General features: G+C 40.3%; 1 protein-coding gene across 1 annotated transcript in view; it reads right to left on the minus strand.

The window, feature by feature from the left end:
- LOC124718852 (molybdenum cofactor sulfurase 3) overlaps nucleotides 1–16662 on the minus strand; it is a 162483-nt gene that overhangs the window by 90916 nt on the left and 54905 nt on the right. The window contains exons 6-7 of the mRNA XM_047244477.1: nucleotides 8914–9062; nucleotides 1009–1294 (exon numbers count right to left, since the gene is read on the minus strand). Coding sequence (XP_047100433.1) covers nucleotides 1009–1294; nucleotides 8914–9062 — 435 coding nt within the window. The remainder of the gene's footprint in view (nucleotides 1–1008; nucleotides 1295–8913; nucleotides 9063–16662) is intronic.

The raw sequence follows: 16662 nt of genomic DNA on the forward strand, positions 1-16662 counted from the left end.
CTTCTGGCCTCAGATTGTGACATTACTACATATTTTGTTTTGTTTTCATTTACTATGAGGCCAATTTTTAAGGCTTCTGTTTCCATTGTCTGCTATGTTTCTAGGAGTGTATTGGTGTTTCTTCCTACTATAGCAATGTCATCGGCGTATGCACATATCTGGCTAGTTTTCATAAATATGGTGCCTCTTTTGTTGATTTTATTTACTACACTATGCAGGGCTATATTGAATAGGACAGTGGAGAGACTATCCCCTTGCTTCACACCTTTATTAAAGTCAAAGCTTTCACTTGTTCTGCTAAGGACCTTTACTTTTGCTCTTGTCTCTGTCATTGTCATTCTGATCAGTCTTATTAATTTAGCACATATACCAACTTCTTTCAGTACTCTGTATAGTTCTTGCCGATTTATGCTGTCAAAGGCTTGTTTGAAATCGATGAATAGAAAATGCAGATCTATGTCATATTCATAGAATTTTTCCATCATTTGTCTTATCACAAATATTTGATCAGTTGTTCCTCCGCCTGGTCGAAAGCCACACTGATATTCCCCTAATATGCCTTCTGCAGACTTCTGTATCCTTGCGTTTAATATACTTGTGAAGATCTTATAAGCTGTACTTAGGAGTGTTACACCTCTATAGTTTTCACATGCTGTTCTATCCCCTTTCTGATAAATTATTCCAATTTTCCAATTACCTGGCATAGTTTCTGTTTCACATATATCTGATATTAGTGCGTGCAGTTCCTTTATTACAGTCTCACCACCAGTTTTTATTAATTCAGCAATTATGCTGTCTTCCCCAGGGGCTCGATTGTTGGTTTTAATCAAACTTTAGTTTTGAAATGACCACAAAATTGTGTAGCGACTGTCGCACAGTGACCTATTCAGTTTCTTTTTCCTTTTTAAATTCTACACTTTCTTGAAAACAAATTACTAAAACACTCGCACGGCAAAACTATACACAAAAAATAATGAAAGAAACAAAATTAAGCCAATCTTCCTTCACCTCGACAAAACCGACGAATTCCCCCGTAGGCCGCAGCAGATTAAAATTGACGACCGCTCCCTGGGTCTCGACACTGCTGTAGTCTGTGTCTCCGTACAAGACGGCCACCGGTGCTCCATTTGCATGGTGCAGGTGCAAGAGGTGGTAAAACACCCGACGGGCCAACGAGAGCGAATGGCGTGCCGCCGAGGCGCCTCCGCAGCCTCCCGGGACGAGGCGCTCCGCCGCTTCCAGGCCGTGCCGCACTGCTACGATTGACAGGAATGGCAGAGTACCGTCTTCAAACCTAGTTTTTACCATAGGAATGAGAATTATCATAACTGATATTTTGAGAAAATGATGTTTAAATTACAGAAAATTTGTTTTAGTAGTCTTCTAGGATTTTATTACCAACACTTCAAACAGATATATTTCCAGATGTTACATAAAACAAAGAAATTGTCGAGCTGTCTTAGACACCGAGAAATAATTTTCTATCCTACAACTTCCACAAACTGTAATCTCACAGCTCTGAACTGTTGAACAAGATCTACAGTTTAACACAGACTCTGGAACATGGCGCAATTTGGCCTCTGACATGTCAACAAACTCTGTCAGAGGTGAAAGCAGTTAGATGTGACAATCAAAACCACAAAACTGACCGGGAATCGAACCTGAGCATTTGGATCCACATTCTGACACTTCGGCACAGAGCTACTGATTCACATCTAGAAAATTAAAAAGAGTAAAGATGGAAGACTTAAAGCTCTCTATTGATCTTGCACAGTCATAGGGTTTTTCAGTCAAGTGAGTGCCTTAATGGACATACTTATGGACGTACTAGATGCAGATGTACAAAAAACGAGGCCAAAGAAAAACAAAGAGGACACACAGAAATATATTTCAAATTTAATAAATTAATTAATTAATAGACAAGCATACATTCCTTAACTTTTATTGGTACTTCTCTGAAGATCCAATTTTCTGTACCAGAGTAGGCTTCCTTAGTACTGGAAAGTTCTTTTAATTTATACTGGACCATCAACAAACCTCTGACAGACTGGAGATTCAACCTGTTCCAGTCATCAATCTACTGTGTTGTAATGAGTGAAAATTTCTTTCTGCATTTGCCTTGTGTCTTGATATACTGAAAAAGTATTCTGCAAGTTGTCAAGTTGTAATGATTCTGAATGACAATCAACAGGCGTACTTTCACAAAAATACTCGGCTTTTTTTTTTTAAAAAAAAAAAGAGCGACAGAATGAAAATAGTTGCAAATATAATTCTATTATGGTCAACTTTGCAAAAAAGGAGGACAATGTAAAAATCTGCCAGGACTCCGAACAAAGAGATAAAAAGAAGGACATGTCCAGATTTATCCTGACATCTCATCACCCTACACATGTATGATCCAGCTCTTCCACTGAATGCCTTTACAATGGCTTCACTCCAGTGTGTTAGTCACAAGAATGAGATTCTAATATGACACGTTGATGTAGAGCACTTCTTTCTACATCACAGCATATTCTATTAAGTTTGGACCAATGCAGGTAGGGAGAAGCAAGTCTATTTAGCAAAAAGGTCACGGATGTTGTCAAGGTCAAAAGGATGTGACAGACTACCTCCATCACCACATTTCATTAGGTGAAAAATATGTATCAGCTAATTCTTGTGCATCTTTGGTCAGGATTATTAGATTTCAATCTTGTGGGAGCACTTTCTTATGTTGCCTTATGGATGCAAGGAGAGCAGTTCTCCAGTCTCCTGGACATAATCTGAAATGGACATTTTGCCAAACCTATACTGTGGACCTAACTGTTATTTTTAAACAAACTTTTGATGTGTTCAGTTCCTAGTAGCTTAATTTTAAATTGGTACTGCAATGAAGAAAATCACTATGGTAGGCAAATTGGAGACTTTCAGGCGCTTATATAGTGACCAGTTTCTTGCTATCCAACATAGGTAACAAAAATTGATGAAATGCTGAGTTTGGTGTCCTGGAGGCTTTCCCATGTGGACAGATATGAGCTGGAGAGGGAAATACTGACTGCTCCTCAGACAACACACAAATTGTGTACAAGTGGGTACACTCATGACACGACTGTACTTTACACGTTTTCTGTTTTCTGAGATAATTTCAATCAAATCAGCAAGACAGCAACACAGTTTGAGAAATTCTCTGTTTTCTAATCATTGTGACATCAGCTCTCATTCTGATAACTCTTGTACCCCTACTCGAGCCAACAGCCTTTTCATTACGGTAACACCGATTCCCGTCACACCACCAAAGTTAAGCACCATCAGGCTCAGCTGGCTCTCGCATGGGTGACCGCCTGGGTCTGCTGAATGCGGTTGGAAGCGGGGTGCATTCAGTCCTCATGAGGAACTACTGAGGAGCTACTCGATCAAGAAGTAGCAGCTATGGTCAGAAAAACTGACAACAGCTGGGAAAGCCCCTCCATATCCACACCCAGTGGCATCTATGAGCTGAGGATAACATGGCAGTCGGTCAGTACCATTGTGCCTTCAAGGCTTGTTTGAACGGAGTTTGCCTGTCTGTTTGTTTGTTTATACCCCTACTTGAGGGACAATAACCCATTGCTGGGTACGTAACTGAAAAGGGAACTGTAACTATGGATTTACAGATGGTATGCCTAATGATATCAAATAAGTGCACATTCACATGGTGCATGAACTTGTAAAATATTTCTCTGCTCTTTGAACTGTCTCCTTTTGCTAGCTTTAAGAGACGTAACTGCCACTAAGAGCTTCTGGCAGTGTCTGGTAAGTCCAGAAAAGTACATTGAGAGAAGTGTCAGTATAAAGTACTGGTAACGTTTCATATCTTCCAACAACTGACTGATACAGAAAAAGTCTTACAGGTATCCTGAGCTTGTCAGAGGTCTGTCAGTATACTCACAATGAGTAGCCATTGTACAGGGGTGGGAAGCAATGTACCAAGTATAATTCTCATTGTGAAATATGGGCACCATTCAGCCATACACAAGAGCAGTATTCAGTTTATGAATATACTAATGATAAAGTAATTGTTCTTAGCCTATTCGTGTCTGCTTTCCAGAAAGTTTTGACTCATCTGCCTGGGAATCCATCACAGCTCCAGAAGTTTAATAGTCAGTTTCTGAAGATGGTGCTGGTATGATAAGGTTATGTCTAAGGTTACACGCAATTACTTTCAGACAGTATTGTACCGTAATGTGCAACTCCTGAACCTGACTCTAGGCTAGTAGTTTGACCCACTATTACAGAGTTATTTCTATCTTTGGTGGACGAAGTTCCAGGGCTGATTTTTGAAGTGATCTTTTGAAGGTCATTGTATAGGATGCCCTCCATGACAGTAAAATCTCTTGATGAGACTGATGTGAAGTTGATGAATTTGTGAGCTGCAGTTTCTGAAAGGTCACAAATGTACGAGTGGAAGACAACTGAAGGAGGACTGAAGTATATGGCAAGCCACTATGGAGTTTACTGAATCTGCTATGGACATTTTCTGCTTGAGTTTGCAAGAATGTGTTACTGATGAGTGGTTGGATTTATTTATTTATTTATTTCATAACAGCCAAGAGATTATTGTACATTTTTCACTTTCGCTGGCCTCTATTTTCCAGAAAGGTCTTCAACAAAATACTCAAGAGTCAACAAAGAAAAGAAAAACCAAAGGCTGTAATGGCACCTTTAACCAAATGGCTACATTTTCCACTCCACAAAATTCGGCATATGCATTAAAGCAACAGCATCCTTTCTAAATAGACTTCTGAGAATCTACTTGAAAACTTTCTTTTGTTGTTCAAAGCTATTGGTTGTCAAAGCACAAGCTATAGGAAATTCATTATTTCCAGGCAATTTTTAGTGACTTTACTGTTTTTACTTATAATGTATTATGTGTTCTAATATTGTTATAAAATCTGTTCTGTTACAGTCAGGCCAAAGTCACTAAAGATATACATATTATTATTTTATATTATTTATTAAATATAAGTATCTACATCTGCACTCTGCAAACCACTGTGAAGTGCATGGCAGGGGGTACACCCCACTGTACCAGTTATTAGTTTTTCCTGTTCCATTCACATATAGAGCATGGCAAAAACAATTCTAAATGCCTCTGTGCATGCTGTAATTATTTTAATTTTATCCTCACAATCCCTATGGGAGTAATATTTAGGAGTTTGTAGCTTACTGCTACAGTCATCATTGAAAGCCAGTTCTTGAAACTTTATTAATAGGCTTTCTAAGGATAATTCCTGTCTGTCTTCAAGAGTTTGCCAGTTCAGTCTCTTCAGTATCTCTGTGACACTCTCCCATACATCAAAAGTCCCGTGACCATTTATGCTGCCCTTCTCTATATACCAATACTAACAAAGAGATAGAGGGGCTGGCCAGTACTTACCTCAGCTCAGTACAGCCAATAGATACACAAAAAACGGAACCGAAAATTTGCATTCCTAGCTTTTGGAACAAATGTTCCTTCATCAGGGAGGAGAGAGGGGAAAGAAAGGGAAGAAGGGAAAGGAGATTCAGTTACTCACAACCCAGGTTATGAAGCAACAGGGAAAGGAAAATAGGGAGGGTAGCAAGGATGGAGGCATGGCATCCTTGCTACCCTCCCTATTTTCCTTTCCCTGTTGCTTCATAACCTGGGTTGTGAGTAACTGAATCTCCTTTCCCTTCTTCCCTTTCTTTCCCCTCTCTCCTCCCCGATGAAGGAACATTTGTTCCGAAAGCTAGGAACATAAATTTTCAGTTCTGTTTTGTGTATCTATTGGCTGTACTGAGCTGAGGTAAGTACTGGCCAGCCCCTCTATCTCTTTGATAGTATTTGTTTCACATCTTTATATGAGATTTTCCATTAATCATTTAGATCTTCTCTATATACATTCAATATCCAATGTTAGTCTTATTTGGTATCATGAAAAGCCAAGACTAGAAGTCAAAGGCGAAACTTCAAGAAGATTCAAATGTGGATAAATGTACCCAACTGAGTGCTCCTAACACAAAAATATTCATAGAACATAAGCTTCAAAAAACACAGATTTCTCTATCAGGAACTAAGATGATATGTGGAGAAAACAGAAAGATGTGAAAAACAGAAAAGCACAATAAAGAAAAGGGCTAGTGATGGAAAATATGCAAATACATATCAAAATGTATGCACAGTAACTGTCCTCGACAAATGCTGATGTCTTTCCTCGGGAATCAGAGCAATATTGGGAGAGTCGAGAAGTTTCAGGATACAAGGTAAGTGATACAGAAAACAATTAACAATGGGGATGAAATAGCACACAAAAATTGAGGTTGTTTAGTAAAAGGGGAGATTACAGTAAGAAGTTCATTTGGGGGGAATAGAGTATTTATAATTTTTAATTCCTGTGTGTTGTGAAATAGAATTATATGCTGAATAAGTTAAAACACACACACACACACACACACACACACACACACACACACACACACACACACACACACACCACCACCACCACCACCACCAACAGCAACAACCCATTATTTCAGACAACAAGGAGCTTCTTGCGCTTCTACGGCTTGGAGTACCACAACCTGAGGAAAGTATGAGGATAATTCAATAATTAAAGAGACAAATTGATGTGAAGAAAGTGTTTATTTTTACAAAACAATACTTCTTCTATTTTTCAACATAATCCCCTTGAACATTTATGCACTTGTTCCAACGGGCTACAAGCCTTTTTATTCTGGTTACAAAGAACTCTTTATCTTGATGTTTGAACCAATTTCCCACATATTTTTTCACGCCCTCATTGTCCTGGATCCTCTTCCTACGTAATGCCTCCTTCAGTGCACCAAACAAATGGAAATCATTAGGTGCTAAATCAGGACTGTAAGGGGGATGAGGCAGTACTTCCCAGCACATTATGCTGACGGTTTCACGTGTTAGTTGAGCAATATGAGGACAAGCATTGTCTTGCTGGGGAATGACAACTCTCCTCTGAGATCCATGACGTCTCTCTCTCACGGCTGGTTTCAGCTTGTTTAAAAGCAAATCCAAGTAGAATAGACTGTTCATTGTACACTGCTATTCAAGAAAATCACAAAAAACTGGACCTTCAGCATCCCAAAACTCCATCAACTTTACTTTTCCGGCTGATGCTTGGCTTTTGAATTTTATTCTTGACAGGTGAGTTGGTGTGCTTCCACTCCATGCTTTGTCTTTTTGATTCTGGCTCATAATATTCAAGCCTAGTTTCATCACAAGTTAAAAATTTTTTGAGGAAGTGCACACCTTCTCTTTAATAATGTTCCTTTAGCTCTGTGCACACTCTCAACCTTCTTTCGTGGTGTAGCCACGTAAACTCCTTTGGGACCCATCTTGCACATGTTCTGTGGTACTTCAGCTTGTTACAGATAATGTTATTAACAGTACCAGTACTAACTTGAACCTTATCAACTATCATTTCCAAAGTCAGCAATTCGACTTTCAAGTGAGGGAGCTGAAACTGCAACTGGTTGGCCGGAATGGTGTTCATCAGTCACTGAGTTGCAACCATTTTTGAACTGTTCTATCCACTTTCAAAAATTTGCACCATTCATACAACCTTCACAATAAACTTTAGACATTCTACAGTATATATTCACTGGTTTCTCGTCTTCAGCAAGTAAAAAATGAATAACAGAACGTTGTTCAACTAATGTGAACATTTTGAGCGGACTCACCATCTTGAAATGTATTATTGAGGCTATAAACAAAGCAATGTCGATAAATCAGCTGATCAGGGCTTATCTCTGTGCTGCCAACTTAATGCCATAACTAAGTTTTTTCCCCAGGCCAACTTATCTCTTCAATTATTGAATGACCCTCATATATGTCTGGCTAATGAAGCTCCCTAGTTTGCAACATGTCTAGTTGAAAGAGACTTGTGCAAGAGTGCTATACATTGAGCAAGAAGTGAAGGAAACAAAAGAAAGATTCGGAGTAGGTATTAAAATCCATGGAAAAGAAATAAAAACTTTGAGGTTTGCTGATGACATTGTAATTCTGTCAGAGACAGAGCAGTTGAACGGAATGGATAGTGTCTTGAAAGGAGGGTATAAGATGAATATCAACAAAAGCAAAATGAGGATAATGGAACGTAGTCGAATTCAGTCGGGTGATGCTGAGGGAATTAGATTAGGAAATGAGACACTTCAAGTAGTAAAGGAGTTTTGCTATTTGGGGAGCAAAATAACTGATGATGGTCAAGTAGAGAGGATATAAAATGTAGACTGGCAATGGCAAGGAAAGCGTTTCTGAAGAAGAGAAATTTGTTAACATCAAGTATAGAGTTAAGTGTCAGGAAGTCGTTTCTGAAAGTATTTGTATGGAGTGTAGCCACGTATGGAAGTGAAACATGGACAATAAATAGTTTGGACCATAAGAGAATAGAAGCTTTTGAAATGTGGTGCTACAGAAGAATGCTGAAGATCAGATGGGTAGATCACATAACTATTGAGGAGGTATTGAATAGGATTGGGGAGAACAGAAATTTGTGGCACAACTTGACTAGAAGAAGGGATCGGTTGGTAGGACATGTTCTGAGGCATCAAGGGATCACCAATTTAGTATTGGAGGGCAGTGTGGAGGGTAAAAATCGTAGAGGGAGACCAAGAGATGAATACAGTAAGCAGATTCAGAAGGATGTAGGTTGCAGTAGTTACTGGGGGATGAAGAAGCTTGCACAGGATAGAGTAGCTTGGAGAGCTGCATTAAACCAGTCTCAGGACTGAAGACCACAACAACAACACTAATAGCTGTTTATGAAACTATTGATATAACAAATGTCTAGTCACTGGGAGCATAGATTTAACATTAAAATGTAGATTCTAAACTCCTTCCACCAAGTTAAAGTAGCCCTTTGTGCGAGAATACGGTAACCAATTGTATACAGCTGTACTCACCGCTCACTGATCTCTATTCGAGGCACGTGAAATCTCTCACTTGATAATGCAATCTGAACAGTCCCTCCTCCAAAGTAATCCCTTCTGAGGACAGCAGAACTGGAATTGCGTACAAGCAGAGCACCGAGACCAGTAGGGTAACCGAACATCTGCAAACAATGAAAATAATTTTCCAAGTGCAGTGAAACTGCTGTTTACCACTATAAATGGTTATGAACACTTAATAAGACTCTTCTCTTCTCTATAACACAAATAAAATCTTTCAGTATCTAACCTCATAACATCACGGACCATTCATTTGTGGAGTACATCCATTATGTGTCAGGGTTCACAGAGAAATATGATTCAGTACTACTTTACCTGGTGTCTTTGGAAATTTGGAAGGTAGGAGATGAGGTATTGGTGGAAGTGAAGCTCTGAGGGAGGGTCACGAATTGTGCTCGAGTAGCTCAGTCCCCACAAAAGGCAGAGGTTCCTTGTTTGAGTCCGACACACAGTCAGGGTGTATACGTGGATAAGTAAAAAATATTCCCAGATTTTTCCCGGATTTCCCAGTTAAAAATACACTTTCACCCGGGTGGAAATACACTTTTTCTGTGTTAAGTTATTCTTCGGCACTGTAAAACTCATCAATCCTTTGAATGTTTATGGTTTTATATACCAAGTGTAAAACTCATCAACCCTTTGAATGTTTATGGTTTTATATACAGATGTAGAATTTCCCGGCACTTTTGAAAACGAAACTCGGGGGGAGGGAGGGGGGGGCGGGGACACGTTTTTTAAGACCTTTGATGTGCAGCTACATATTTTCGTATTACGGAGGTATAATAAACAACGCATGTCACTTTCCGAAGCATTGAAATTGAGATTATGATGCGCTTTTGTAGACCAGTCATAACTCATGTCACATGATCTCGGCAGCTGATGCCAGCATAGGTCACATGATATAGTCAGCCAATAGCAAGATCACTCTTCAGTAGCGTGAACACACAAATAAGAAAAGTTAATGAGTTAAATTAATATACATAGCATTCGTATATAATATTGGTCTCTAAGATTAATAAGCTGGAAGAGAAGTTAAGCTTCCATATATAATGTTGATCTTTTTTGCGCGTGATACACTTTAAGATACATCACACAAATGTGCCAGTAAAATTTTTAATTGCGACGTAAATGTCTGATTTGGGCTCGAAATTCTTCTAAATGGTCGTCCTCAAAGAGTTGATTTTTAAATCAGAGTCAAACTCTTTGTGGTTTAAGAAATTCATCGTACATTCTTGCACATAGTTCATATTGTGTAAAAGGAAATTTGCTTTGAATGTAATGCTTTCGAAACCACCATTCGCAATATTTTCCCCGCAACCTGTTAGAAATAGGTTCATTTCGTAAGTTGCAAGAGAGCTCCAGATACAGGCGTCACCGCGCTTGCGCAGCTACGATGTCGCAGAAAGCCCATATATATGTTTGTATGTGTAAAACATTAAAAGATCTTACATTGCCTCGTACAAGGATCAAGACATCAGAGGATACATCAAGAGCATTGGAATTTCGTGAACCATACTAAAATGCATAATTCGGCTTAAAATGCACACTCGTATGTAAATTTTCTTGAAGTACCAGTACTGTATTATCTCATGTTTGGTTCTTTATTATGGAATAATGCCATACGTGCACTTGAAATGCAGTGAACAGTTGAAACTAACCAATAGTGTGAAATAAAATACTTCATTTCAAATAAATTGACTGCCTCAGCAGAAAAGATTAATGGAATCTCTTTAGCAAACCAGCAAAAATAACTTCATTGTTCTGCAAGGCGATTAAGCTTGACTGTTAGAAAGGTGGAAATAATATCTGAAACTAATAACATATTTTGGCCTTCCGTAATTATTCAAATGTATTTTAATTCATTTGATAGCTCCTGGCCACAAAAATCCGTTTTGTTATCATATAACGTGAGAGCAACAAACGAAGAGGAAACAACAAAATTACAGAACGTAAACACAGGTCACGTGGAGACGACCCACCGCCCCACCACAACTCAAACTGCTCTATGCATCAGCCCCAGATTTACTATTATTTCCCAGCCGGGACAATATTAAGTAGTAGCGTCCAGCCACACTTCTGTAACCAGAAGTGGGAGAAGGTACTACTCATACATGACTCAACTGCGCATGTGCAAGAGCAACTGCTCAAACGAATCTAATTTAAACAGTTGACACATCACGCTCATCAGAGGCAATTTGTTGTTATGAAGCACTAAAGTCTTCCTAAAGCCTTTGACACACTTTGCAGTTGGCAGACACTTGTATGAGCACTGTTTTGTTGTTGTATATGGCGCATTTCCTTTGCAACTGAAGTTTTATTTATTTATTTTTCATGTTTTGTTGCTGCAGTATTATTCTGCAGTAGCAGGATACAGTAATATCCTCTGTTAGAGTATTGTTTCTTACCAGTCAAAATCACAAAAATTTAACTGAAAACTAAAACAATGAAAAATTCCCAGAATTCTAAACAATTCCCGGGTTTTTCCCGGTTTTCTCCTGGATGAAAAAATTCTCGGGTTTTTCCCGGTTTTCTCCCGGTTGTCTCGGGTCGTACACACCCTGACAGTTTTTCTCTGCCAGGAAGTTTCATTAGACAGATTGTTTGTCCTATATATATTCTTTCTCCTTATATAAAATTTTAAATGAAATCTGTACACACAACAACATGCTATTCCATTTCATTCCTTGCAGTCAGTTTTAACAGAAGACAGGAAATTTTTATTTACAGTTTATCGGCTTATGATTAGAATCCTACTATAGAATCTGAATTGCCAAAAACTTTATAATCCTACCTGTCAGCAGATTAAAATTACGGTATGCAAAATATTGTCCTGAAGCTACTATCCTCATAGACACAGCAGCTGGAGAGTTCTCTCTTGTGCCCTGTTTACCAATGATCCCAACCAATTTAAACAAGGCTCCGAAGTCGGACAGAGAAGGGAAAGGAAATAAACATAGAGAGGGGGAAGGAAAAGATGGACAGAGGGAGGGGGGAGGGAGACGAGGAGGATATGGACAGAGAAGGGGAGGAGGAGAATGACAGAGGGGGGGGGGGGGGAGGAGAGCCAGCCATTGTGGCCGAGCGGTTCTAGGCGCTCAGTCCGGAACCACGCAGCTGCTACAGTCACAGGTTTGAATCCTGCCTCGGGCGTGGATGTGTGTGATGTGCTTAGGTTAGTTAGGTTTAAGTAGTTCTAAGTCTAGGGGACTGATGACCTCAGATGTTAAGTCCCATAGTGATTAGAGCCATTTGAACCATTTGAGGAGGAGAATGAAAGAGAGAGAGGGGGAGGATGAGAATGACACAGTGAGGGGGAAGGTGGTGAAAATGGACACAGAAAGAGGGAGGGGGAGGAATGGAGAAAGAGAGGAGGGCAGGAGGAGAGGGAAAGAGGGAGGGTGGATACAGAGATTCATATATACATTCAATTCCTATACATATTTAGCAACTGCGAAGCATTTCTCGGTTGGCTAGTAATAAATTTAATTAAATTTAATAATAAATAATAAATTTCATTAACCAGTAGCATAAAAAGAGTAAACTGACAGCAAGATCAAACACCAGTGGTGTTTAGTGTATTTAATGGTTGTGCAGGTGGGCCCAAAGAAATCAGTCATCCATTATAGTTTTCAGCTAAGTATTCTGGAACTGACAGTGATTTTATCCGAGAAATTCTGCTATGCAGATGACATTGTAATAGCCACTCAGAGCAAGACATTCGAAGAGGGGGAAGCTACTCTGTCAACGGACCTTCTACTTCTTAGCCAGTATTATATGAAATGGAGGCTCTGCCCCAATCCAAATAAAACTGAGGTAAGCGTATTCCACCTGAACAACCATGAGGCAAGACGAGAGTTACAAGTAACATTCTGCAATGAGCGACTGATGCACAACGGCCATCCAAAATATCTAGGAATAACTCTTGACCAGTCACTAACCTATAAAAAACACCTATAAATAACCAGTCAAAAGATAAAAAATTGAAATAGCATATTAAGAAAGTTGACTGGAACCTCCTGGGGAGCTCAAGCTAACACCATACACACTGCAGCACAATCTCTTGTTTACTTGGTGGCAGAATACTGCGCCCCACTCTGGTACAAGAGCTCACACACGAACAAAATAGATGTCAAGCTTAATACCACCATGAGGAACTCCGCAACTGACTCCACTTCCCTGGCTTCATGCCCTTTACAATATAGCTCCTCCCTCCCTCAGAAGGCAACAAGCAGCTATCCGAGAATGGAAAAAAATTAATGACCCTCTGTCTTTGAAGATATACCTATCCGAAAAATATTGGACCATCTACCAACTACCCGCCTAAAATCCAGGAAACCTATATGGGAAGATGAAGTCCTCAAATTCCCAGAAAGGTACGACATAGCAATGGAATGGAGGCAATACTGGTCGCTGAATAATCACCATCCTCTCATCACTGATTCTGATCCTTCGATGCCGGTGGAAGGAATGCAAATGCCCAGAAGAACTTGGTGCAGACTTAATCGTGTGAGGACTAACCACGGCAGGTGTAAGGCCATTCTCCACAAATGGAAACTCACTGATGATGCACGATGCGACTGTGGTGCAAAAGAACAAACAATCCCTCACCTGATCTTCGAATGTGCTGCGAGGAGGTTTGAAGGAGAATGGAGGGATGTCATGAATGCTGCTCCACGTGCTGTTCAGTGGATGACCTGCTTAGATGTGGACTTGTAATATCTTTAGTGGCTGTCTCGCTAATCTTTCACATATTGTTGTTTGCAATCAATCATTTAATAATATATTTGTAATTCATTTATTATATTAATTAATAGTATGTGTGCAATTTTACTCTGTAGATGCCATACGCTAAATAAATAAATAAGTGATTTTATCCAAGAAAGACCACAAGCACGTGCATACAAAATCATCTTAGATAATGAAATAATTGCCGTAAATGTGTTGAGTCTGTAAATGTTACAGGAGGGATGATGTACAATGATAGGCACTTTTTTCTGCTTTTAAATATGTCCAATGGTACTACTGCAATTTCACCTTTTGAAGCTAAATACTTGCCAGCCATTTGGCATTTTACAGTTTTTTCAAATGAATTCTCCATTTGATACAATACGTACAATGAGATATTCGTCAAATGGTCTACTACTCCACAAGTAAACTTCTCAGATTAAAAGAGCCGTAAAGCTACATAATTGCCACCAACAGTGTTTGCAACATCCAACAAGACAGGTGAATTTAGGATAACAACCATTAAATTTCAGCTGGTAAGGCTAAAATATGTTCAACAAACACTGTCTCAAACTTTTGATTGTTAAAAAGAGTATCTATTCTGTGATCTGTTTAAAGCACTGATCTCAGTTTTTTGTGTTTTTTCTTAGTGTCCTATGAAAGAACACTGTACACTCCATAAAAGTTCTGACATACAGCCTCACCTGTCTTTATCCAGTCAACAAGAACAGAAACAAAATTTCATTCAGATATGTGTTATGTGACGAATGTTGATGAAATTGAAGTTTATTATCAAAAAGGCGGAGACCTATCTAAGGTAACAGGACAAAATATTATTCACCCCTAAAGAGAGCACACTGTTCTCTTTGGAACACTGAGCACAGCACAGAACTGGTTCCAGGCAGCCACGTGCCCCCTCACCTCAGACACAACTCACAAAAGTTAAGTGGTGTGTTTGTGGCGGTCGATTGTATCGAATCAGTAGAGAAAGATTGGTAGACACTGAGATGTAACGGAATGGCAGAAAGAAGCTATGGCATTTCGAGGTGCCCGTTACCGCACAGGCTACAAAACTATTCTATCTGTTGTCGTTTTGACACGGACTATCTGACGTATCTACGAGGAATGGTGAACCGCCCACAAGCTGTGTAATGAGGCACGAGAACATTGGTCATAGCTGACCGTGGCCTGGAGATGAGAGTCACACCTTGTCAATGAGCACCAGTTTCAAACTTGAAAGGACTGCTACTGTGAGTGAATGTACAGGGTGTCACACAAAGGTATGGCCAAACTTTCAGGAAACATTCCTCACACACAAAGAAAGAAAATATGTTATGTGGACATGTGTCCGGAAATGCTTACTTTCCATGTTAGAGCTCATTTTATTACTTCTCTTCAAATCACATTAATCATGCAATGGAAACACACAGCAACAGAACATACCAGCACGACTTCAAACACTTTGTTACAGGAAATGTTCAAAATGTCCTCCGTTAGCGAGGATACGTGCATCCACCCTCCATCGCATGGAATCCCTGATGCGCTGATACAGCCCTGGAGAATGGCGTATTGTATCACAGCCGTCCACAATACGAGCACGAAGAGTCTCTACATTTGGTACCAGGATTGCGTAGACAAGAGCTTTCAAATGCCCCCACAAATGAAAGTCAAGAGGGTTGAGGTCAGAAGAGCACAGTGGCCACAGAATTGGTCTGCTTCTACCAATCCATCGGTCACCGAATCTGTTGTGGAGAAGCGTACGAACACTTCGACTGAAATGTGCAGGAGTTCCATCGTGCACAAATCACATGTTGTGTCGTACTTGTAAAGGCACATATTCTAGCAGCACAGCTAGAGTATCCCGTATGAAATCATGGTGGTGAATCGAGGAAGTACAGTACATACTGACGAAACTAAAACGAGCTCTAACATGGAAATTAAGCATTTCCGGACACATGCCCACATAACATCTTTTCTTTCTTTGTGTGTGAGGAATGTTTCCTGAAAGTTTGGCCGTACCTTTTTGTAACACCCTGTAGGTCCATCTCTATGAGTTTATGACCAAACACTGTGAAAGTAACTGCATGCAACAGGGGCTCCAAGTTGGGTATCTCAGAAAAGGCCACAGGCCACAGCGGTACAGCTGCGCACTTTCAGTCAGTCAAACAACACAGAGTGCACAGTAGACTGGAGGTCTGTAGTGCGGGCCGACGAGTCGTTACTCTGCCAGCTCACGAATGATGTGCAGCACCGAGTGCACAGCAGGACCTGCGATATGTGGAGGCTGTAGTTCAGGTCGGAGGCAGTACAGCGAGGACCCTCCATTCAGGTTACAATGAAAAAGAACATTCTCGGTAACTTTTATTTAATTTAATCGTACGGCTAGGGCCCCCAGTCGGGCAGACCGTTCGCCGTGTGCCGGTCTTTCAATTTGATGCCACTTCGGTGACCTGCAGTCGATGAGGATGGTAGGATGGTGATGGTGACAGCACGACACCCAGTCCCTGGGCGGAGAAAATTCCCCGACCCAGACGGGAATCGAACCCGGGCCCAGAGGAGTGACAATCCGTCACACTGACCGTTCAGCTACCAGGGGTGGACATTCTCGGTAACTGAGTGTTGCCTTTCTTTCTATATTTTCATTACAAGTATGATTTCGACACCCCTCTCTTCCCAGATGACAACCACCACATTCACACGCTAGCTCACACGTGTCCCCGGTTTGACAAACACTCGGACTCACTGTTGCATCTCGACTGGCTCGTGAAATCGCGTAGAAAATGTGTGGGACTATTTGGAACAGAGGGTGAAACACTGCAGTGAATGTGTTCGAAGTCTGGTAGTCCTACCAGATGTAATCACCAGTGGGTTACTTCAGCTGCATACAGCATACCTGACGAAACTCACGGACAGCCTAGCTCGTCAATCTGAGACTGTTATCAGGGTTGGAGATGTGTGAGATGTACGAGATGTGCAAAA

This window comes from Schistocerca piceifrons, chromosome 10 (assembly GCF_021461385.2).
Source record: "Schistocerca piceifrons isolate TAMUIC-IGC-003096 chromosome 10, iqSchPice1.1, whole genome shotgun sequence".
NCBI classification, from domain to species: domain Eukaryota; kingdom Metazoa; phylum Arthropoda; class Insecta; order Orthoptera; family Acrididae; genus Schistocerca; species Schistocerca piceifrons.